A 24446-nucleotide genomic window follows, 5' to 3' on the forward strand; every position below is an offset into this window, starting at 1 on the left:
TCAGCAGCAGTTGCTGGCTTTGCCTGCTGACCTTTCCTCATTTATCCACATGATAAACTCCTACTTCCCCTTTCAAATCTATTCCGAATGTCTTCCCCCCTTGCCACCTCCTCAGTCTCTGTCCTCTCTCCCTTGCTTGCAAAACAGGTTGCTCCCCTTCTATGTCTGTCCACAGTAGCCTCTGCTAATACTCTGACAGAATTTCCTGCATAATAATCCAATAGTTACTTACAATCTCTTCTACTGGACAAGGAACTCATCCGACAGTGTGTCATACTCATCTTTGTATCTTTGTCCTTTCCCTTCTGACATTTACCCTGTGAATGAATGAATGAATGAATGAATGAATATAAGCTCCATAAAGGTTGGGATTGTTGTCTGTTCACTGAAATAAATATCCCAAGTGCTTAGATAAGTGCCCATTACGTAAAGGAGTCTAATAAATATTTGCTGAAATAATTCATGAACAAGTACTTTAGCGTGTATAAGCTAACAGAAAAGACTGGACCTGCTCTGTTTCTCAGCATAAAAAAAATATGTTTCTAGTAGCACCCATACTATCTCAGTCTCCTGAACAGATTAAGGCTGAGATCCTTCTTTGATACTTCTGTCATCTAATAGCTTGGGGGTTAGCTTTATAGACTATGGGGCAGCTGTGTTAGGCTTACTCATAGGTTTATTGGCTGCAAGCACTTTGCTTGATTAGTGCGTGAGCACGTGGCAGAGGCACATGTGCATAGCCTATATAAGGCTATGGGTGCTCCTGATCGAGAGAGATGAGAGATTGAGGATTGTGGATGCGCGGATTGCCTGCCCACCGCGGTGAGGGGCCATTTTGCTGTTTGTTTGCCGGAGGAGAGGTGGTTTCCCCTACCTGTGTGCTTGTCCGCTGTTGTGAGAGTTTATTAAACGGAATGGCCCAACCCTCTCTGGCTCCGCAGTTTTTCTACTGTCTGCCCAAATCCATTATGAACCTGCCTGGTCTTGGCCACTGGCATTACATAGACCCAAGGTGTTCTAATAGAGTCAAAGCAACACTATTGCGAGCATTATAGTTCATACCTATATAGTTCAGATCAAGTCAACTTTTTTTTTTAGCTTTACTCATCACATTCTGTAATGGCAAGTCTGGGATGTAAAGGATTCTTTAGGATAGTTTACATGGAATAATAGTAAAAATAGCTTTCATTTATTGAGCACTCACTAAATGTGCCAGGCATTGTATTAACTGCTTCCTGCATATTATCTCTTGTCACATACAACTTTATTAGAAATGTTTTATTATTCCTAGTTTACAGGTGAGGAAACTGAGGTTTAAATGTAGTCGTTTGCCAAGGTCATTTAGCTACTAACTAGAAGACCTGAGATTTGAGTCTCAGTCTGTTTGAGCCTCTGCTCTTGAACTTCACAATAGGCTGGTGTTTTCCATTGAATGGGTCCACTGGGACTTATTTCTGACCAGTGAAGCACGTATCTTTCCCCAGTCACTTCAAAGTAAATACTTTCTTGGCCTTGAACACTTTTGATCTTAAGTTTTCTGAGATTTTTTTTTCCCCTTTAAAGATATTTATAGTTTAGACCTAAACTCAATCAAAAATGACAAATTAAGTCAAATGTGCCCCACACCCCCTTGCTTAATTACACCTGATGAGTGGCCCTTTCAGACATTTGATTCTGGGCATTTAGCTGTCTCTTCCCATTTGCTTCCAGCAATCAGGGTCCCTGAAGTTTACACATATGTTTTCCCAGTGAACTTTTGTCCTCTCTGAAAAAATGCATTCTGTTCTCCTTTATTAAATTCCAGCTTTCGTGACTAATAGGCAATGATAAGCTCCAGAAATGTTTATATGATAAATTAAAGTGGGCAGAGTCTTCCGCTTACAAATTGTTTTAAGATAGGACTCAGACGCCTGCATGTAGAAATGTCTCATAAATGCTAGCACAAAATGGATTCAAGCTTCTACAGTTTCATGCCTGGCCTTGGTTTGGGGACCTATTGTTTCAGTAACTCTTGATTACATTCTGATCTCCCCTAGCCTATTTCTCCCACTGAGACTCTGAGATTTATGACTCAGTGGGAAAAAATAGGCGTGACTACTCCTCCCACCTGCTTTGCAAAAACAAACAGGATGTTTTGTCTCCCTGTCTCGCATGTACCTGTAAACAAGCAACTGGTTGGCAGGGCCTGAGTCGGCGGTATAGCGATCCGCAAACTGTCAGGTTTGATGATTATTTGCTTTGGATGTTAACAGAAGTTCGTGTCAGAACAGAGCCACGTTCCAAAATACTTATTGCCCAGAGACCCAGATTAACTAGAGGCCCTCTAGACAGCAGGAAGGTGTTTGTTTATGTTATAAAGTGGAGGCATGTGTGGGTCTGTGCGATGTTCGCAGCCATGAAAGAAAGTGAAGAGTGTTAAGTGTGACTTCTCAGGGAAAAGGGGGCCTACAGCCTCTGTGATTATTATTTTTGGAGGAGTAAATATTTAAGTAGAAAAAGAAACTCCTTTGTACGAACTCTCTCTGAGTTTTCTTGGCACATTGAATATTTTCAAGTAACAGCTGAAACCACAGCTGAAACTCTCCCTGTTCTACATTAATTGGAAGCATCTGGGAGTTGCAAAATTAGAATTTTCGGATTTTGGAGTGATTTGCTGTTTGGACAAGGGTGTCAGTTTCAGCTGAAATCTCCGTCTATGGGGCTCTTTTTTCTCCTTTTCTCATGATGATAAATTGTTCCGTCAGCTAATGATGTGATGGACACACGGGCACTCCATCAGCTTTCCCGGGTACGCAGGCGTTTACAATGAAAACTGCACTCTCTTCTCCAGCTATTTGTACCCCGTATCAAGGTTCTTCTTATCCAAGCAGGACAGATGGAGAAATTCCCCCCAAACCCTTGGAATTTGATTCAAACAGTTTTCTCCTGCCAAAAAGCATCTCCTAATCAAAGACACTAGAGCAATATGTGGTATTTGCAAATTCCAGGAAGAAGAAAAAATACCAAAGACAATGAGAAACCTATTCCAGGTTTTCTCGGTTACTGGAAGCCCGTATTCTAAAGGGACTCCTGAAACTTCCACAAGAGACAGGAAGGCACAGCAGCTTCTCACCTGCTGTCTGAACCACTTTGTTTGCTTCCTGTCTCATTGATACTGTTTCATCAAGACTTCATATTCTCAGGTATAACTGAGAATGATACCAGCCTCTCCGACTCTTGGTGATGAGTAAATGATGTAGCATTTGCAAATTTCCCCAGTAGGAGCCATCTTAGTCTGCTTAGGCTGCTATAACAAAATGCCACAGACCAGATGACTTATAAACAACAGAAATTTATTCCTCACAGTTCTGGAGGCTGGAAGTTTGAGGTCAGAACACTGGCATGGTTGGGTGAGGACTCTCTTCTGGGTGTTAGACTTTCTGTTGCATCTTCACATGGCAGAAAGGGCTAGGGATCTCTCTAGGGCCTCTTTTTTTAAAATATTTTTTATTTTTTTTAATTAATTTATTTATTCATTCATTTTTTTAGAGATGAGAGAGAGAGAGAGAGAGAGAGAGAGAGAGAGAGAGAGAGAGAGAGAAGGGTGGGAGGAGCTGGAAGCATCAACTCTCATATGTGCCTTGACCAGGCAAGCCCAGGGTTTTGAACCGGCAACCTCAGCATTTCCAGGTCGATGCTTTATCCACTGCGCCACCACAGGTCAGGCTCTAGGGCCTCTTTTATATGGATGCTAATCCTCTCCATGAGGGCTCCACCCTCATGACCTGCTCACCTCCCAAAGGCCCCCACTCCAAACACTATTATATTGGTCATTAGCATTTTAACATATAATTGGGGGCTAGGGGGATAGTGAGGGACACATTTAGACTGTAGCAGGAACTAAATAAGTGTTAGCTTCTTTCTTACTTTTTATATATGGCAACTGAGATAACAATGACATGACTTAACCTGAGGCCAAAGATCAGTTCCAGAAGGAGCCAAGAACAGGCCTGAGGTTTGTGGCCTCACGCCTATAAGCCTCCACCCTTTGTCTGGATTCAATACCAATTCTGCAGAGTTTGACAAAGAGTGGCTGTAGACTGTTCCAGAAAGTCATGGAGAGCAAAAGACTATGGGTGATACAAGCCACTTCACAGATGCTTTGTGTTAGTAGGATTAAAATTAATGACTACACAGGGAAAGGATTCCAAGGGCTGCTACCAAAAAAGATGAGTTTGACTTTCCAGGTAGACACTCAGTGAATGTTTGCAGTATTGGATTTAATAGAGTAAATCTGAAGACCACAGTGAGTTTTTCCGAGTGAAAAAGAACACAATTTTATCAAGACAGAAGTGAACCAGAATACATAGTCACCCTATCTGTAAACCCTGGCATGACATCCCTGGTCTCCTGGAGGGGAGCGGACACTCATTTCTCTGACAAACATTTCTAAGGTTCCCACTTCAGATTTATGAGAGGCCTCTTTGTGACTGAGAGTAACTGAAATTGTATTGTTTTATTTAATGCTGACACAAACTCAGTGAGACAGATTTAATTATTAAATTAATTATTAAATAGAGCTCCAATTTAATATGAAGCAACCGAGACTCCGTGAGGTTAAATAATTTGCCATAGTTGCATAGCAAATAAGAGTTAGATCTGGGATTTGAACCCAGGTCTGTCTAGCTCCAGATTCATGCTCTTGCTGCTAATCCACAGATACCTGCCGGTCTTGCTAGATAACATCATAGAATCATAGATTTGTCTGACCTACCGTCTATATTTTTTCAATGGAGAAACAGGCTCAGAGAGGTCTGATAACTTTCCCAAGTCACACAGCTGAGTATAGTGTGGTAAAACTTCTACCACCCTTGTTTTAACTGCTCTATTTCCACCTTCAGGGGAGAAGAGAAAGGAATAGACCATCTGTTCAGAAATCTCTTTCTGAAGTGGATGTGAGGTTTATAGGGCTGCATTAGAGGCACATGGAAATCAGTGGAAGTAGAGGATATGGTCCTGCCCTTCTGATGCTGCAAGTCTTCTTGGAGAAAATTGTCCAACAGCAGCAAGAGGGAGGGAGCATGAGAAGGGAGGGGAGGGCCAAGAAGCCCTAGACCCAGCTTCCTACTCGCCCACTCTGCCATTTATCCTTCCTGGGCGTGCTTGTTCTGTGGTTTTCCCCATCCTCCAATAATGTCTCTGTTATACCCAATTGTACTGCATTTTTCCCGGTCTGTCTAGACCAGAAAACCTTTCTGGACCATATGGCTCTAGGATTTGTTCATTCTGTTTCCTGTGCCCAGCACAGTGTCTGGCACAAAGCAGGATGCAAGAATCCTGTGCCGGGGGCAGGACAGTTGTTCACCTCAAACGCGAGGAATCCCGGAAGCGCAGCCCACGCCGAGGTCCACTGATAGAGTCCCATGGCAGATGTCACTATCCACACCTTACACCTCACTCCAAAGACAGGAAAACTCCACATCTCTTGTTATCTGAGGGGGTCAGAAGGAAAGGGGCCTCCACAGGGTGGAGAAGGAGCACAGACCCACTCTTCTGTAACATCTCGGGAGGAGACAGAATGGGAACAGGATGGGCTGTCCGAGGTACAGGAAGTTAACTGTGTCTGTTAAGTGGGTTAAAATAATCAAAAAGTTCCTCAAGACTGAAAACAATACCAAAGGATTGCTAGCGACCTGCGTCTCTCTCACTTGGGTCACACTCCCCCGAGGGCTTTTCACACCACCAGGGAAGAAGGTGATTTTTAAGTTCCTCCAAGGCCTGGACAGTAGCCCCTTTTCTGTCTGCTCCGCTTCGCCAGGTGCTGGGCTGCGGGGCCCTGGGGTTTCTCCGGCCTACTCTTTCCCGCTGTGCTGTTGACCCTGGACACGCTGCAGGGCTTTAAAAATAACCTCTTGCGGGTTTTCAGACAGGTTCCCTTTCTGCCAAAAAAATGTGTGGAATGGTAGTTTCGTGGCAACAGTGAGTCTTTGTTCCAGAGTTGAAAGTGCACGTCTGCCCTCCCGAGCCCAGCCTCGGTGGCTTGCCTGATGTCACTGACCCGGTTTTAATTAAGTCCTCCTCTTTTGTTGGACTTGGTGCCAAGAAGCCTAAGTGAGTGTTGTCTATTCGAGTGAGTTTTGCTATTTTTTTTCTCCCCCAGTTCTATTTTAGGACACTTAGGGTCACTCCTCTGCAGGTCAAGATAAGGGTTAAGTGTCTTTTTCTTAAGAAATAGCATTCTCCTAAAGTGAACATTATCTCTGTTTTTCTTTCTCTCTCGTGTAACTGAATTCTAAAATTCAAGAGGATTTTTCTGGCTCCTGATGGAAACTGGAGATAGTGATGCAATTTACGGGCCTTTGTTGGATGGAGGAAACTTCACCTGCACTTGCCCTTATGAAATTCCAACAGACTGAGTTTTTAGAAATGTACAGAGAAGGAATTGTGATCGCCACTACTCATGGCTACCGCCTAAAAATTGGATAGTTGGCATATTAGCTTCCTAGAAACAAAACACCACAAACTGGGTGGCGTTAAACAACAGAAATGTATTGTCTCGGTTCTGGAGGCTAGAAGTCTAAAATCAAGGTGTTGGCAGGGTCGCGCCTTGCTCTGAAAGCTGTCGTGGAGAAGCCTTCCTCGCCTCTCCCAGCTTCTGTCTGCTGGCCCTGCTTGGCTCGCACATGCCTCGCCCTGCTCTCTGTCTCTGTCAAGAGGCATCTTCTCCCCGGGTTCTGTCTTCACTTCTTCTTATAAGGAACATAAACCATATCGGATTAGAGCCCTTCCCAATGACCTCATCTTAACTTTATTACATCTGCTAAGACCCTATTTCCAAACAATCACAGGCACCTGGCATTAGGGTTTTAATATATCTTTTTTCTTTTCTGTTTTATAACACAATAAGAAAGGCCCATGTTCTGAACACTAGGGAGCGAGTGCCTGTTACGTGCTTGATGTTATGTTAAGGTTACCACACAGAGAAGACAGGCATTATTGGCCTGCCCTCCTAGGACAGTGTGGTGGGAGGAGACAAGCATTAAAGACATGGCTGTCTGGGTACTGACCACAAACTCAGTGCCATTGCACTGTTTCCACTCAGGATCTGTTTCCTCTGCTATCACTGCCTGAGATCTGCTGTAGGAACAATGGCTGCTGAGATGAAAAGCAGTGAGGAGACCATCAAGGGAGGACCCTCCCCTCTGCTTTAACCAGAGCTTTAGGATCTTGTCTTTGATATTGGGCATCTCGGGAAGACTTTGGTGAACAGCGCGTCCCGTGGCCAGGTTATGCTGAGGAATGCACAACCTAAGATTTCAATTCCTAAGATGAGATGTATTCTGTGCCTCTGCATCCTGTCCCTTGTGGGTCAGCTGGGGGCTGTGCTCTGTCCTCCTCACTCCGGGACCAGGCTAAAGAAGGTGCCTCATCTGGAACTGTACAGGTCACTGTGGCAAAGAGAAGATGGCGAATCACACACTGGCCCTTGAACCCTTCCACACCGAATGTCACATCAACCCTGTTCCAGGATGAACGGCCATAAAAACACGTGACTCTCAGGCCCAGTGAGCCATGTATGTGAAAGAAGGGAGTGGGTGCTCAGTGCGGTTTTGGTGAAACATGAATCTGTCTCTTCTCTCTCCTTGCACTTACCCCAAAGCTCCGTGCAGGAGGGGCTGCCCCATCTCTCATCTCTCCTTCTCGGCTGTGGTCAGTGGGCCGTGATGACGATGCATCAGCTTAGAGAGACCTGTGTTCTGTTTCTAGAACCCGAACTAGAAAAGGGTTGGCATAAACCAGGGGACAGCAATTTTTGTTCCAAAAAAAGCTTTCTCTGTAGGTTCCCTTTGAACAGCAACCTCCCAGGTATACACACAATATAATTTTAAGCATAGCTATTTCACCCACAACGTTTCAGGAATATGCTGTATGTTATTTAAAGCAGGGCATGTATTCATTTAAACCCTGGATTCCATAGGCTGGCAGCTTGCCATATTTGTTATATATTCTTTTTCTTCTATCAAATTCTAAAAGTGTTTCCCTGAAGTAAACAGGAAAAACTTAAGGGAAGTAATCAGTAGCTAAAGTTATTTTTGCGTTTTTCCTGTTCCAGTTAATTACTATTAACAGCGAGACTCCCATGAGGGCCTCCACCCCAGTGCCCACCTTCGCAGCACCAGGAGCAGTGAAGGGCGTGCTGTTCTAGTTACTCAGAGGGGCTGTTAGCCTTGACAAATGCTCTGCTTGCATTAGCTCACTGCAGGATGTTCAGCACCGTGGGATCCCTGGGCAGCCTATAATTCACTCAAAAGCTGCAAGTGCTTCTACATCTCAGAAGGGCCAGGCCCAGGGCTTCCTGGAGCTTCCCACCTTCCTGCCTCCTTGTGCCCCAGAGCAGAATAACATCACACCAGCTGTCAAAGGCAGTGTTTCACAGGGCATCATTCATGCTGGGGGCTTGGCACCTTCTGAAGGAAAGAAGATTGAAACAGACCCAGCTGTGGAATACAGAGAGCTCCTTGACACCTAAATTACTACCCCATGTATCCATAAGGGGCCGCCGGGAAAGCAGACAGGGGCAGCCTCTCGGGGAGACTCACTTTAACGCCTCCTCTCAGATGGGCCATTTTGGGCAAGGTCGGATAAATATTAATATTCCCACTTCTGCAGGGCTTTACAATATGCAGAGTTTTCAGGCACTAGCCTTGTTTGATCCTCACAGTTTCTCTGTAATGGAGAAGGAGCCATTGCTCCCATTTTACTGACAACTAAGCCACAAAGCAGTGAAGTGTCTTGCCCCAAATCATATACCTAAAGGGGCCACATTTCTGGGATCCAAGAAACCTATGTTTGAATCTCACTTCTATCTTCACATCTCTACCACTTAATCTCATCTATAGAATGATGATGATGCCACCTGATAATGAGATAACATACATAAAGGGTTCCCAGAACAGAGGCACTCAAAACAGCCTACTGGATGGGTGGTCAGATGGACAGATGGATGGATGAATGGGTGAATGAATGGGTGGGTGAGTCAATGAATAGATGAATGGAAAATAATTTAGTGAATGAATGCCTATTGCCCTGCTGTAACTTACTTTCCTTCTCAGGTTGCCCTTGATCGTACTCTCTGAATATTAGCTCTTGCAGGGAGCGTGGAAAACTTTTAATCCCCACTCTGCATCACCAGGGACCTTTTCACTTTGCTTCCACTCAGTGGCCCACATAATGAAAAGTTTTCCACCAAACTTTATGACTGCCTTCCTGTTTCACGAAAAGCACATATAACTGTCAACGATGGCTCCTGACAAACAGCACACAGGCTTGGTATAATTCTAGTTAAAATATGAATTAATAATTAGCAACTAACATTTACTGAGCACTTACTATGAGTCAGGTACCTCCCTGGGCATTTTGCCAGCATCTGAATTTAGTTGGTATTACTCCAGAGCTTGCACTCTTAGCCCTACATCAGCTCAGCACCACTGAAAACTGCCTTTTGCTGAGTGTCAGTAGAGACCATAATTAGCTCCTTAAATATGCATTGTCTTAGTTAATCCTTATAACAAAGGTGTGAAGCCGCTGGTGTCCTGTTCTCCGTCTTACAAATGAGCAACTGAAGCTTGAGGAAGGGAAATAACCTGTCCATTGCCACATCTCTAGTGAGAAGCAGAGGCAAGCTTCCAGCCCGCGCACTGTGGCTGCAAAGCACAAACATTAAGCCCCCAGTCTGTGCTACCGTCAACCTGCCTTTTCTCTGAAACTTCACTTGAGTGGCAGCCTTGTCACTCTTGGTGCTTTGTAGTACTGAACTCACTTGACAACCCCATTCCAGCCTCAGGAATTCCCACGGGCCTGAGTGAGATGGAGTAGATATAGGTAGGAGCCCCTTTCTCGGCACCTAGAATTCTTCCTGAAGCCACTAAAAAGGAGTGCAGAAGAGTATCAGTGCTTCTCACTTGGCCAGAACCTCATGGAAGCTGAAATGAGAGCTAACCCCATCACCAGGGACTGCTGCAGAAAACAGGATCCCCCCCACCCCCAGTGAAAGCAGTTAATGCCTCAAGGCATTGAAGAGGTTTTCTTTAATGAAAGTATCTTCTTTCTGAGCAGGTCTAGATGCGGTTCTGCCAGGAAGCGGGTAGATGGTCAAGAGTATCCTGCTGGAACCTGGAACCCACGTGTTTACCATCTTAACCCCTCACTCCACACATTTTACTTCCTCACAACATGAATCAGAGAAAAATATTTCATTTGTGGCCTTAATGCACATCTCTGCTTGGCACATTTCACTCTGGACCTCTAGCAGTCTGTGGGGAAGCAGATCCCCCAGAGAGAACAGACAACCCGGGCCAGTGAGGAGAGCGCTGGACTCAGAAACCTGGGCCAGGGAAGGTTCTGCTGTTTCTGAGCTGCGTGACCTCAGACAGATCACCTCTCTGGACTTAAATGTTCTCATTTATAAAATGAGGTCTTGGACTAGTTACCTCAAAATCTCCATCCAGAGCAGTCCTTTTGGGATCGTTTGTAGCTGCAATTTAGATAATAGATGGAAAAGCACTTTGAGAAGTGATTAAATTATAAATACATCTCAAAAGGTGTTATTTTTGCAGCATGATCTCTACAGAGCATAAAATTGTTTTTGCAAAAAAAGAGAGGGAGAAGAGGGTCTTTTGAAATTTAGTAGTTCAAATTAAATTAAACAATACTTATCTTAAGTGTCTCTCCCCCCTCTCTTTATCTTTGACAAAGGGGGCCTATTTAAAAAAAACATATTTATTGATTTGAGAGAGAGAGTACAGAGAGAGAGAGACAGAAACATCCATCTGTTCCTGTATGTGCCTTTGCAAGGGTTTGAACCCACAACCTTTACATTTTGGGACATTCTAACCAACCGAGCTATTCAGCTAGGGCCAAAGAGAACCTATTTTAATGGACCAGATGTCTGTACTCACACTTTTCCCATGTTTAGAATTAACTACATCAGAGCTTTGCTAGAGTCTAGTGCCTAGACCCCCCCCCCCCTCTATAATATGAGAGCTTTTGCTACTACTAAGCCTCTTAACCAAACAAAGAGTAAGGAAAGGCAGGGTGTGCCAGGCAGAGGGAGCAGGATGTGCACTGGCCCTGGGGTAAGAAGCCATGCTCATGGAAGATGGGAAGAAGGCCAGTATGGCTGACAACTGGAGAATGGAGTAGAGTAAGGATGAAGTGAAGACACTGACAAAGGGCAGACCACTCAATGCTTTGTAGGTAGGCCACGGGCCATGTTAAGAACTTGGGTATTTATTCCAAAAGACATGAAGGATATTTTGCACAAAGGCTAACACAGTAAGACTAATTTCAAGAACATCACCCGTATAGAAAATAGACTAAAGACCCTGGTTAGTTGGCTCAGCAGTAGAGTGTCAGCCTGATGTGTGAATGTCCTGGGTTAGATTCCTGGTCAGGGTACATAGGAGAAGTGACCATCTGCTCCTCCAGTCCTCCCCTACACCTTTCTCTCTCTTATCCCTTCCTGCAATCATGGCTAGATTGATTTGAGCACATTGGCCCTGGGAGCTGAGGATGGCTCTCTGGAATCTGCACCTCAGGCACTAAAAATAGCTCGGTTGTGAGCACGGCCCCAGATCGGCAGATCATCGGCCCCAGACAGGGTTGCTGGGTGGATCCTGGTCGGGGCACATGTGGGAATCTGTCTCTCTATCTCCCTTCCTCTCACATGGAAAAGAAGATAAAAAATAGACTGGAGAGAGATAAGAAGAGATGTCACAAAGTTATTGTGGTACTTTAAGGAAGCAATATCAGGAGTTTGGCCCAGTGTATGAACCAGGAGCTATGTGGGAAGTAGAATTGAAGGACATGGCAATGGGTTGTATTAAAGGGGAGGGGAAAATATCAAGGATGACTCCAGGGTTTGGGATTGTTCAACTAGATGTATAGGGGGTAATATTTCCTAAGAAAGGGAATAGAATCAGATTTGTCTTAGGTCTTTATTTTTGTCTTGTTTTTGAGTCATAATGGTAGAAGATTAGATCGCCAATTTGGTTTTGGCCATGTTAAGTTTGAAGTGCCTTTAAGAGGTGCAAACTGCTTGCCATACTCTGTACTGCTCGCCACTCCGCAGCCCAGGTACACATGTTCTCTCACCCCTAATCCCAGGGCATAAGACTCAGGTCCACATACATGGTCTAAGTTCTAAACAAGATAATAAACTGTTAAGTAAAATATGTTTCAGCCTCCTGCCTTTCCAGACATACCTACCTACCTTCATAATGGTCTGGGAGGCCGAGTTTGAATTTAGAATTCTTAGACTCTAACAGTGCAGAAAAAAAATGGCTCAGGGCTGGCAGCTCACCCCTCCCCCATCCCAGCGCCACCCCCCACTACAAGAGACTTCATGTACATGTTTCTGGACACCCCAACCCACCTGTCCAAGTTCCAGTCACAGCCCCAGGCTTAGGGGTCCACCCGCTGCGGTGTGGTCTATACTCAGAGAGCGGGACCTGGAGAAGAGCCTTACACAGTCACTGAAAGCAGTACTGGGGCCATTCAGCCAGAGAATTCTGATGTCCTGTGTGCCTGGTGTAGAGGGAGGAAGGGGCGTGACGGGTCTGGCAAGCCCAGGCTCCAGGGGGGGGGGCACATCCCTCATCCCATGGGCTCCTTGCCCTGCAGAGAGGAGAAATTGAATGAGGACCAGAGCAGGACCTTCTAAACAGTCGGGACTTTGGGCAAGGATCCCTCTTGGCCAGACCTGTGGACAAAACTAAGTGACACAATGATACACAATACTTCAGTCTTTGCTCTGTTCCTAGTCTGACTGCCTCGTTTCTCTGTGTGTACGTGTTTTGTTTCTCCTAGTGGGCTGTTTATCACCATTCATGACAAGGGCCACATTGCAACGATGCTGAACTCTTGGCCAGAAGACAATATTAAGGTACGATTCTGTTTTCTTTGCTGTTGTTCTATTGTTGGGTGAATCCTTGCAGCCTGGACAAGAGTCATTCCCAGCTTCAGAATGAGCTATTGCAACACTGGCGTCAAGACACTGCCCCCATCCCCAGGCCCAGCCCACAGGCCTGGAGCAGCCAAATGCTGCTGTACCACAGGGCAGACGTTTGCACTAACCAGGCACTCACGTGAAATTGTCCTTTATTAATAGTTTAATATATTATTATCAATGCATTATAATTGTTAACAATAATAGCTGTAGTAGTCTGACGATATGTTCAGCATGTATGGAGCACTGCCAGCTGCTATGCTGGATACTGGGGGAAATCAGACACGGACCCTCTTCTCATGCAGCTGATTTTTCATGAGAACAATAAGATGGAGACACAAAAACACTATCACGGTGGAACTTGATTAGAGGTAAACAAGTTGCACAAAGAGAGCTAGGGGTGTTCAAAGAGGCAGAGATTACTTTTAGCTTGAGGGAAATCTAGGAAGACTCCATGGGAGAGGTGACATTAGAACAGGGCCTTGAATGGAGGAGTAGAGTTTGAACAGTTATTGGATAGAGTAGGAAGCAGGGTGGGGACATTCTGCAACAACAATTAAAAAGCTATGACAAACAAAACTTCACACTGGGTTGTAGACAGCAGGTGGGGGGGGGCTGCAGGCAGAGGAACAGCATAACTTGGCACTTCTTCCTGGAAAATCTATTTCACTAAAAAAAAATTATATCATAAACAGGAAAAAATACAGGATGCAAAATATATATTAATTTTTAAATATAAACCATGCAGCTTTGTAGAAACTTGTTAGCCTCTGGCTATAACCCCAGGTTTCCTCGTGCCTTTGAGATTTCTGTAAGTGTTGGAGGGGCTCTGGCGTCTAAGATCACTGTCGCTTTCACAGTCAAAATGGATGAAGCAAAAACGCACAACATCTGCTGACTGCCGGTGACAGCATTCCTGGCACCGATGCTGGGAGGGCCGCAGCTGACCGAGCGTGCCCTGTAGAAGCACCGCTCAGGGCCAGGGCTGGCATCGTCCCGCCTCTACTGGAACCAGGACACTCCACTGTTTGCTGGCCAGGCCTTCCTCCCTCTGTCCCTGCCCGTTCCCTGAGCCACCCCCGCCTCTGTCATCCTAGCCCCACGTACAGCTTCTCTCTCCCTACTTCTCTGTGTGTCCCGCTCACTTTGGCTTTCTCGGGGGTCTGGTGGCATTCAGAACCAGAGAAGGTAGGACGGGCCCTCGGACTTCAGACCCCCAGGAAGAGCTCGATTTCATCCATCTCCATCTGGCTGTGATTCCGCCCTGTGCTCCTCTTTCCTGCTTATCTGCTGAGACTCCAGTTACACGCAGGCCTTGGCCCTGCAGGTTTTGGTCCTAGTCCCAGAAGAAGCAAATTTCCAGGGTGTGCCCAGGATGAATCTATAATAAAATCTTGAGAACATTAAGGGAAGGCAGCTCGCTCGATGGACGTTAACTCCAGCCTGCCCCTCAGGGACATGCTACTGAGGTCCTGCAGACTAATCTTCCCACCTTCCTGGACAGCTCACCATGGTGAACCCTCATGCATAGCAGGCACTCCGCAGATGCTTGCTGAGTTGAATGAAGTCACTTGATGGACTTGGTGAGCGTCTTTCATGTACTGGGCACTGTGCCAGGAGTGGAGAGACGCAGTCTCCACCCACACATACTGTGCCTTTGTGCTAGTTACAAGAAATTAGAAAGAATGACAAAAGGCCTTAACCAGCAAAAGAAAGGTGCTCCTTCCTCCAGGTTGAAATGGGGGCTTGGAAGGGGCTCAGGGGGGCACCATTTCGGGTTCTGATCGCTCCTCTGGTCAGGGCAAAACTTGCAGACCCAGGGCCCTGCTGTGAGGAATGCAGAATGAAAACACAGACTGACCCCAACTCAATTCACTCCAGTTCAGAAATCAAGATATAAATTCAAAACAGAACCTTCGGCACCAAATATTTGTTAGTTTCAACAAACATAGTTGGAGAACTTTCTAAGTTCTGAATGCTAATTACTAGAGAGTTGAAGACAGCAACTGTTGTGATTTTAGTGGAAGAGAAGCTGGGCTTTGGGGTTCACTTTGGAAGAGGCAGGACTCAAATAAAGAGAGACACCCAGGGCCTCTGTGTAAGTTACATGAGTGACCTGGGCCAGTGCAGCCAATGCAGCTGCACTTGGTAACCATTCAGTGAGTAGCCACGCTGGACGAGTTTCCTGGGAGTTCCAGGATAAAGGTGTGCAGGCCCAACCTTGGGGAACCTGCAGTCTAGTGAGAGAGACTGACCTGGGAACAACCACAGTAGACTGTGCCTGTGCTGCCAAAGAGAGAACCTGGGGGTGAGGGGCAGACAGGCGACTGGCTGGCCATTGGCCCTGCAGTACCCCAGCGTGAGTGAGGGAATGCCTGCTGCCACCCCCCATCTTTTATTCCCATCTCACTTTGTAGAAATTTGGAGGTCAGTCTTGTAATCAGACAGAATGGGTTCTAGTCTTATCCTTCCACTTACCTGCTGTGTGTGCAGACAACCTCCCTGATCCTTGCTTTTCTGTTGCAAGGATTAACTACAATAAAGCCTGTTCGAGACTTAAGGGCACTTATGTGGATGTTGTCATTGCTGAAGGAGGAAGGGTTGGCCGGGGGGAGTTGTGGCTCACAGCAGCACAGGAAGAGACACAGAGGCTTAAGGAGGCCATGGAGGCGGCCCGTTACCTGGAAATCACAGACCACAAATGAGCAGCCATGTGATTTGGCCCCTGGACATGTTTAATTTGACCCTCAGTGGTTTTTGAAAGTTTTGAACTCGAAGTTAACATTCTAAAATCAGGAGACTTCATTTAAAGAGCAAACCACTTGAATTTGTTTCAATTAATGAATGAATGAATGATTTTGCTTCTCTGGAAAACCCAGGAACTCTGCGAACATTAGGCCTGTAGTTTGGCATGTAAACAATTAGGGCTGACAGAGCCGTTCCTGGCTGGCCCCAGTCCCCGCCCTGCCCTATCCACCAGCCTTTCACTGGAGCTCCGTCCTCCTCACCCCCGGACAGCTCTTTCAAAGGTTCATAACGTTCCAGGCTGCAGTCTCCCTTGTTTACTGGTGTGTGTTCTCCAGTTGCCTCGAAAAGAGGAGATGCAGGCCTCTTACTTAGGTAGGGAATCTCTCTGTTCCTTACTCCTTTCATGATACTTGGGAGCTGATGCCTCCTTCGCCTTCCTTATTTCACTTAATCCTCACAGTCCGAGACCAGAGAGGAGTAAGGAGTGATTCAGAAACCCCTGAGGTGGGTCCTAAAGAAGAGGTCGTGGTGTGCCTTTGCTCAGCTGAGAAAGCTGAGGGGAGGTGACTTGCCTGCGGTCACCCACGCGTTGGTGTTGATGCCACCCAGCTGCGGCCGAGCCGCCCCCTCAGCTGCCGGGCAGTTTTTCACGGCACAGGTAACTTTGGCCCCTGATGTTTGCTGGCTACTTGGCTGGAGGAAGGGGTGGTTCAGAGGAGCTTCTGACTCAAGTTGGAAGATAAAAGGTGATTTTCAGTGGTTTCCCAGCCAGAAAGCAGAGCCACAAACTGAGATGTAAGAGAAGGGGACTGAGAGGAAGTGAGGCCACTGCCCAGGGCTGAGGGGACATGCGGTCTTATCTTGTCCCCCCCCCACTACCCGCCCTCTTGTTCGGGGAGGAGGGGGCAGCCAGCATCCAGAGCTGCCCCACATAAATCACCAGGAGGGGTGAGAACTGCTTTTCTGACTTTTTCCCACAGTGGCCGTTGCCCAAGCTGGGAAGAAGGCTCAGCTGAGAACAGCCCTCCTCCCCAACATTTTCCCAAGCCCCTAAATCTCTCCCTCCCCCAGGCCAACAGCTTTGGGGCGAGGCACTGAGCGGCGGCTGGGGCCCTGGGGTCATGGGAGCCCCTCTGCCTCCGCGCACCAGCCACTGAGACGTATAAACTTGGACCAGATGCAAGCACCAAGTGCCGGCCTCTCACGCGTGGGCCCACCGTGTGTTAAACCCCACTCTACTCAGCGTCAGAAGTTGGATTTCCTGGGAAACAGTCTGAGATAGAAATTAGCATGTTAGGAGCCTATTAGAAACTGCTCGTGGGATTGGCACCAGCAGGAAGGAAGGAGGCAGGATGGAGCAGAGAGGTAGAAGGTGGGCTGAGTCGTCAGGATGGAGCCCATGAGGAGGCTCTGAAGCTGGGTCGGCCCTTCAAATTCATCCTGAGTTGGGGCAAGAGAGCCGGGCCTTCATCCCCTGCGCTTGTCAGTCATTAGCTGCTGCCCTTGGAAGGGGGTATGACTTTGGGCAAGGTGGCTCTCTTGAAATTCCCAAAGTGGGCTGATGGCTAAGGTTACAGTGGGGGAAATAACCTCTTCATTCCTGAAAGGGGTCTCAGCAGCGCATCGTCATGTCCGCCCCACATGGCATTCTGCTCAGCGCTGTGCACAGATGAACTCACTGGCTTCTCCGAACGACCCTGCCTGAGGCAGGCACTGTTATATCCACGTTTTATAGGCCAGGAAGCTGAGAGGCTAGGTTTTTTGCTTGTGAGAAATGGAACCAAGATTTGAAACTATGGAATGTGTATTATTGAGGCCGTTGAAAGAAAGAGGGGAAAAAGAGGAGGGGGAGGAGCAAAGGAGGGGTGAAAGGAGAGGACGCACACCGCGTGCTGTGGGCGCCTGTGACCACAGGTGTGAGCCCAAGGAAACCAGAGCCGGAGGAAGCAAGGACTCATGATCCTCAGATTAATCTGGGGTCAGCTCCATTGGGTCCACCTAGGCTAAGGAACATGGGTGATAAGCCAGAAGAGGCTGTCAGTCCAGGCTAGGTGGACAGAGGAAGAATGTAGCACACATAACTAGCCATATGAATCTTCCCTGAGTCACCTGAAATACAGAGGAAATGTGAGTTGTCAAAGCCATCCAAACAATGAAACTGTGATCCTGTGTTTTGCTGATGGTTGTTGCTGGGCTCTCAAACCCCACGATGCTGCTTGGGCTTGCCCTCAGCCTTCTGTCCTCCACTGCACGAGTGGCCCTGGCAGCAGCTGTGTTGATGTCGTGAAAAATAAGAGGCAGAATATTCTCTCTGAACTTTCATCTGCACCAGGTCTGCACTCAGTTTCATGGAGAAGATCCTTGGTTGTCTCTGGTGGACCCATCGCATTGTCCACCACTTATTAAGTTCATATCACATTGCAGAAGCCGACCTAATTGCTGCAGAATCAAAGATGATAAGGCCTGTTACTTGCACCAAAGAGCTTAGAGCTACTGCGAAGGCAAGGAAGCAACTATAGGAAAGCAAAAGGTGCTGTGCGAGAGGAAAACGCTTGGAGAATTCAGAGGAGGAGGCTTCATGGAAGAAGGTGTCTTTTGAACTGTTCTTTGAAACATGAAAGGGTTGTAGGATTCGGATCAAGAACTATAGGGAAAGAGAAGTAAAATGGCATATAGTCAAGAAAGTACAAACCTTTCTTATGTTTTAGTTTGAATACAGCATGGGGTGGAATAAAGGGGAATTCAAAGAGCAGATTGTACGTAGACCATGGAAAGCCTTAAATCCAGTCTGAGTTATTTGAGTTTTATGTTATAGGCATCAGGAGCCACTAGAGGTGTGGCGGCAAGAACATGACAAACCTGAGTGTGCTTTGTAAAAATGAAGTGGAATAGGGAGAATCGGAGAGTATTGAGACCAGTCCGGGAGCGCTGCAGTGGTCAGGTGATCGAAGGCAGTAGCGTGGATGAAGATCATGGACCAGCTGGGGAAAATATAGAGCAGGTCAAATCAGCAGAACCTGGTGACCACTTAGCTGTGGTTAACTAACGACAGAGAGGAGCCAAAGCAGATTGGACAGTTTTGAGCCTGGGAGATAGGAGGTAGCAAAGTGAGGGAGGACAGCAGAAGTAAAAGGTTTTAAAGGTGTAAAAGGGAAAAGCGCATTCATTTAGTTAAGGATTTGCAGAGTTTGAGAGGACTCTTGGACCTCCAGTGTCAGTGTCCAGCGGCCTATTAGCTATAAGCATCTGCTTAGAGAGCACAGTAAAAGCCACTGGAATGCCCGACGCTGTCAAGGTTAGAACACTGTTGAGCTTCACATAGCCAGGCTTAAAAGCTGCGTTTGCCAAGGTCGCCTCTTTATTTCCCTTTCATTTACTCACTTAACAAATAATCAATGCATAGTTTCTCTGTGCTAATATTGAACTAGAGGGATGAAACAATTAAAAATTCTAATATATAATCTTTACCCCAATAATCATCATTATATGCCTAAGAGCAGCACCATTTTCTGATCGCATACTTTATACAAGGCACCTGGTTAAAATAAGACATATTATTTTATTTCTTCTTTACAACAACCTGATGAGCTAGGTATTATTATTATTATTATCCCCATTTCATGGGAAATTGAAATTCAAAAAGTTACCTGTTGACTCAAGATTACATGTGGCAAATCATCAAAGAGCCGAATTCAAATACTGGTTATCAGACTCCCAAACCCCTGCCATTAACCTTTAGGCTATTTGTTGAGATAAAATCAGCATTTAAAAAATATATTAAATAAGAACCCAAATGCTATCACTATCAAATGTCTAAGTAGCAAATGTGGTGCTTGGAAGGCAGGCAGGCAGACAGGAAGGGTAAGCAGGCCAGGTACGTTGTAGACATAACAAGTGTTGGGAGAAATCACATTCAATTGCAACGGGCAGGATTGACACCACTGGGAAAGAAGAGAAGGGCCTTCTGGGACAGGGGAGTGTGGAGGCTGACCAGTCAAGGGTTGTTGGTGAAGGCAGAGGGTATCTGGCAGGAGCGAGGAGGTCAATTTGGCTAGAGTGGGCAATTGTGTATGGATGAGTAGCAGGAGATATGTTTAAGAAGGTATGTTGGTTTTAAGTCATTAAAGAGTTAAGCGTTTTGAGCTCTAGTTTATGGACAGTTAGAAGTTACTAAAGACCTTTGAGCCTGGGAATGGCATAATGTAAATGTGCTTCTGAGATAATGAACCTGACCCTGGTTGTCAGGAGAGACTGGGATAAAGATGAGAGTCTGTCTGTGAAGCTGTTGCGATATCCTAGCCATTAGCACGGTGGGATTAAGAGTGGATGACAGGTGGAGGAGTTGGGGTGCAGTAGGATGTCCTGGGACATTCCAGTCTGGGAGGGTGTTCTTGCTACCCCGTTACCATCTGGAAAGACCCCAGAGTTGTAGGGTTAACAGTTGTAGGGTTAGCAGTGGATTTAACTGCATGTCGCTCACTGGCCCTCGGCAGAGAGAAATTCTAAGGGAATGGGAACCAGAGTCGGAAAGCTTTGATTAGGGGAGATGGTAGAGAAGGGACCAGACAGAGTTTGGGCACCCAGGGCCAGCATGAGGGCACAGATTCCACCAGGGAATGCTGCCAGGGAGTCCGAGGAGGCTGTGGAGAGGGTGGCACTGAGACAGGGCAGAGCTTTGCCAAAAGCACAGGTGCTGTGACCCAGTCGAACGGGGCGGTAGAAGGAGTCCTGAGCCAGGAAGCCAAAGCTGATTAAAACCCCAGCCTGCCACATACACAGCAAGGCGGCCTGGGTGAGTCATCTAATCTTTCTAAGATAACTGATGTGAAAACATCAAATCCAGTTCCTGGCATGTGGCTGGTACTTAAATATGTACAGCACACGAAGGTGTCAGGGCTTCAGTTTGCTCACCTGTGACATGGGGATAACGATCTTAGACTTGCCTACCCCTGGGGCCATGAGACGACCAGGTGAGGTGTGGGTTGTGAGCACTCTCCCCAGAGGGGGATGTCATCTGTGTGGGTCTGTGGCACTTTCCAGAGCCCCCTTTCCAGAAGCAAAAGTGTTTTTTAAGAATCTCTATACCTATTTCTACCAAAAGGCAGCCCAGCCCTTGTGTGCACTCGCCCTTGGAGAGAGAGAGAAAAGATGAGATGCCTTGGGCCCTTTGGGTACTGGATTATAAATTCTTACAGGGCAAGGATGGGTCTTTATTTTTTCATTCCCCATACCCAACATTATACCTTCATGGATAGAACTGACCCCTATATTGCCTGTGGGCATCACGCTTGGGGTCAGACCACCAGGACATCCACAGCTTGGAGCTGGTCCTATGTCTGACCCAAAACTATTCCAATGAAGGAATGAGTGGCCCTTAAATTTAACTCATTTAAAGATGGAGGGACCCAGTGATGATGAGCAGCTTGGGGTGACCTATAAACAACTTCATTGTCACCTGCAACGGCTCTCCAAGGCCCTTCACAGTTTGATTCTTGCCTGACTTCCATTCCTTCTTTCCATGCCCTGCCCTGTACCCCACCCCACTTCTACCCTGGATCTTAGTTTCCTTTTGTATCAAATACCTTCCTCCCAACCACACCCCTGATGGACAATCTCCACCCGTCCAGATCTGGTGGGGTGTCCCCTCATCCAGGAAGCCGTTGTCCCTTCCCCAGTCTCTGCTGCCTGTGTCCTATTCCACCCCCTCCCACTGTCCTCCCAGAGTCATAATTACAAGTGCACACGTTCCATCTCTCTTTAGGCCCCTTACTTCTTTAAGGGCTGGGTTCTTGCTTTTACAGATGAGCTCCTTCCCCCAGGATCTGATACAGTGTCTTATGCACAGTAGGTGCTTCATAAATATGTATTAAGGGAATGAATAAATGAATATCCATCATAACAATATAATTCTTTCCATCATCACCATCAGCTTCCTCAGCATCTGCTCATTCACAGTAGGTCGGCCTTGAACTAGCACTATGTCTATTACCTAGTATCCCCTCAGTGATTATTTGCCAAAAAACAAAAGTAATCCCAGTACAGCTGAGAACCCTCTGGCTTTCGTGCGAAATAGTGGCCCCAGCACAAGTCCCAGGAGCTCTGTGCTTTGCACATTGGATTTATTATACTCCAGGAGCCCCGGCCCCGAGAGCAGGGTCTCTGAACCAGGGTTGTAGCAGCAGCTCCAACACTTGTTTTTCATTATCTCCTTTGCTCACGTCCTTCCTTCCTGCCCCTCAGATCTCAAGCTGAGAGTATCTGCCTGGTTTCTTTGAGGGAGAGTGACTAGATGTGTTTTTCCTCTAGCTGTGTCTGCAGGCCCCACCCCAAGCTCTGAATGCAAGACAGGTGTCTTTCTGTCATCTCACCTGGTGGGGTTTCTCACCAGCCTCCCAGAAAGGAGCCGGGTGGGAGGAGCACCCACCACCTGCAGTTGAATGAATCCTTTGGCTTTATCCCAGACAAGCTATTTCATTCCCCAGCAGAGGCAGTGATGTCAGGCCGGACGTGCTAGAGCTGTTAGGACCAGCACGCACTTGGTCATGGGAGGTGCTGTTCGTGATTGACAGGGCTTTGTTTTCCAGGCCGTGGTGGTGACTGATGGGGAGCGCATCCTGGGCTTGGGAGACCTGGGCTGCTATGGCATGGGCATCCCCGTCGGCAAGCTGGCCCTGTACACGGCGTGCGGAGGGGTCAACCCACAGCAGTGCCTCCCTGTCCTGCTGGACGTCGGCACCAACAACGAGGTAACATGCTGCCTGGGCCAGGAGCTCTGGGGTCAGAAGGTGACAGCCAGGATGGGGTGGGGAGCGCCGTTGTGGGGCAGTTATATCTACAAAGCAAAAGCCATGGTTCCCCTTTGTCAGGGCACTGTCGTTATACAGCTGTGGAGTGGAAGCCGTTCCTCCTGCCTGCATGCCCACCCTGCCCTCGGTCCCTCTTCCTTCAACCACTGCTGGGGCTTCTTGATCCTCTGCCTCTGCTTGGGCTCTCTTTGCTTCCTTGCTCCAAGATCCCAGGCAGCTGGCTTCCAACGCCCACAAGGCTTCTTTCTCTCTCTCTCTGATCCACTAGTGAAAAGGGCCGCTGATGGAAGCGGCTGCAGGGCGGGTGTTATTTTCAGCATTTTAGAGGGAACTGCCTCAGTGAAAGGATTAAACTCAGAGCTCCAGGGCCCAGGGCTGAACCATCTGCCCCAGGCAGCTGAGCGTCCTGCAGACCCAAGGAGCGAAACTGACCCAAGCTGTGAGTGAAACCCACCTGTAGGGTTCCAGGGGGTTTCAGATTGAAACAGCTCAAAACCGCCCTGGCCGGTTGGCTCAGCGGTAGAGCGTCGGCCTGGCGTGCGGGGGACCCGGGTTCAATTCCCGGCCAGGGCACACAGGAGAAGCGCCCATTTGCTTCTCCACCCCTCCCCCTTCCTCTCTGTCTCTCTCTTCCCCTCCCGCAGCCAAGGATCCATTGGAGCAAAGATGGCCCCGGCGCTGGGGATGGCTCCTTGGCCTCTGCCCCAGGCACTGGAGTGGCTCTGGTTGCGGCAGAGCGATGCCCCGGAGGGGCACAGCGTCACCCCTGGTGGGCATGCTGGGTGGATCCCGGTCGGGCGCATGCGGGAGTCTGTCTGACTGTCTCTCCCCGTTTCCAGCTTCAGAAAAATACAAAAATACAAAAAAAAAGAAAAAGAAAGAAACAGCTCAAAACCTCTGCGAAGACTGTGTCTGCTCTGAGTACCACCTCTGAGGAACACGGGGTTTATGCATGTCTGTGTTTTCAGCTCTATGTCCGTGTCATGAGAGAACATGAAAAAAACATCCAAGAATTTTTTTTTTTTTTTTTTTTTAACTGAGACAGAGAGAGGGATAGATAGGGACAAACAGACAGGAATGGAGAGAGATGAGAAGCATCAATCATCAGTTTTTCATTGCGACACCTTAGTTGTTCATTGATTGCTTTCTCATATGTGCCTTGACCATGGGTTTATAGCAGACCGAGTAACCCCTTGCTCAAGCCAGCGACCTTGGGTCCAAGCTGGTGAACTTTGCTCAAACCAGATGAGTCCGTGCTCAAGCTGGCGACCTCAGGTCTCCAAGCTGGTGAACTTTGCTCAAACCAGATGAACCCGCGCTCAAGCTGGCGACCTCAGGGTCTCAAACCTGGGTCCTCCGCATCCCAGTCCGACACTCTATCCACTGCGCCACTACCTGGTCAGGCAAGAATTCCTTCTTAATGACATTTATCTCTGAGTTTAAAGTGAGTATGTGTTCATGTGTTTAAAATTGAGAAAAATCTAGAGAAATATTAAAATAAAGTTATCAGTTGCGCAACCAATACTAATCACTGGTTACATTTTCGTATATTTCCTTCCAAACTTTTCTCCCCAAAGCATTTATAACAACAAAATTGGGTTTTTCTTACATATAGTGTTCCATCCTGCTTTTTTAAATGTAATGTACACCATCAGTTTTCTCCCCGGTGATTAGCCATTTGTCCACAGTGTTGTTGTAATAGCTGCGCGCTAGCCCCTGGATTACTTAAGCAACTCTCGCTGTCGGACATGTGGGTGGTCTCTAGTGTTCTCACTGATGTAATTGTGCTCTGATACCCGTTTCTGCAGATCAGTCTCTTTTCATCTATGATTATTTCCTAAGGAAAAATTCTTAGAAATGGAAATATTGAGGCAAAGGGAATGGTCATGTTTCTAAAGTCTTGATTA

At 47.1% G+C, this 24446-nt stretch overlaps 1 protein-coding gene across 1 annotated transcript in view; it reads left to right on the forward strand.

Annotated features, from left to right (window-relative positions):
• Positions 1–24446, forward strand: part of ME3 (malic enzyme 3) — a 227275-nt gene that overhangs the window by 128033 nt on the left and 74796 nt on the right. The window contains exons 5-6 of the mRNA XM_066248600.1: positions 12847–12922; positions 22318–22479. Of these exons, the coding sequence (XP_066104697.1) occupies positions 12847–12922; positions 22318–22479 (238 nt within the window). The remainder of the gene's footprint in view (positions 1–12846; positions 12923–22317; positions 22480–24446) is intronic.

This window comes from Saccopteryx bilineata, chromosome 1 (assembly GCF_036850765.1).
Source record: "Saccopteryx bilineata isolate mSacBil1 chromosome 1, mSacBil1_pri_phased_curated, whole genome shotgun sequence".
Classification (NCBI taxonomy): Eukaryota; Metazoa; Chordata; class Mammalia; order Chiroptera; family Emballonuridae; genus Saccopteryx; species Saccopteryx bilineata.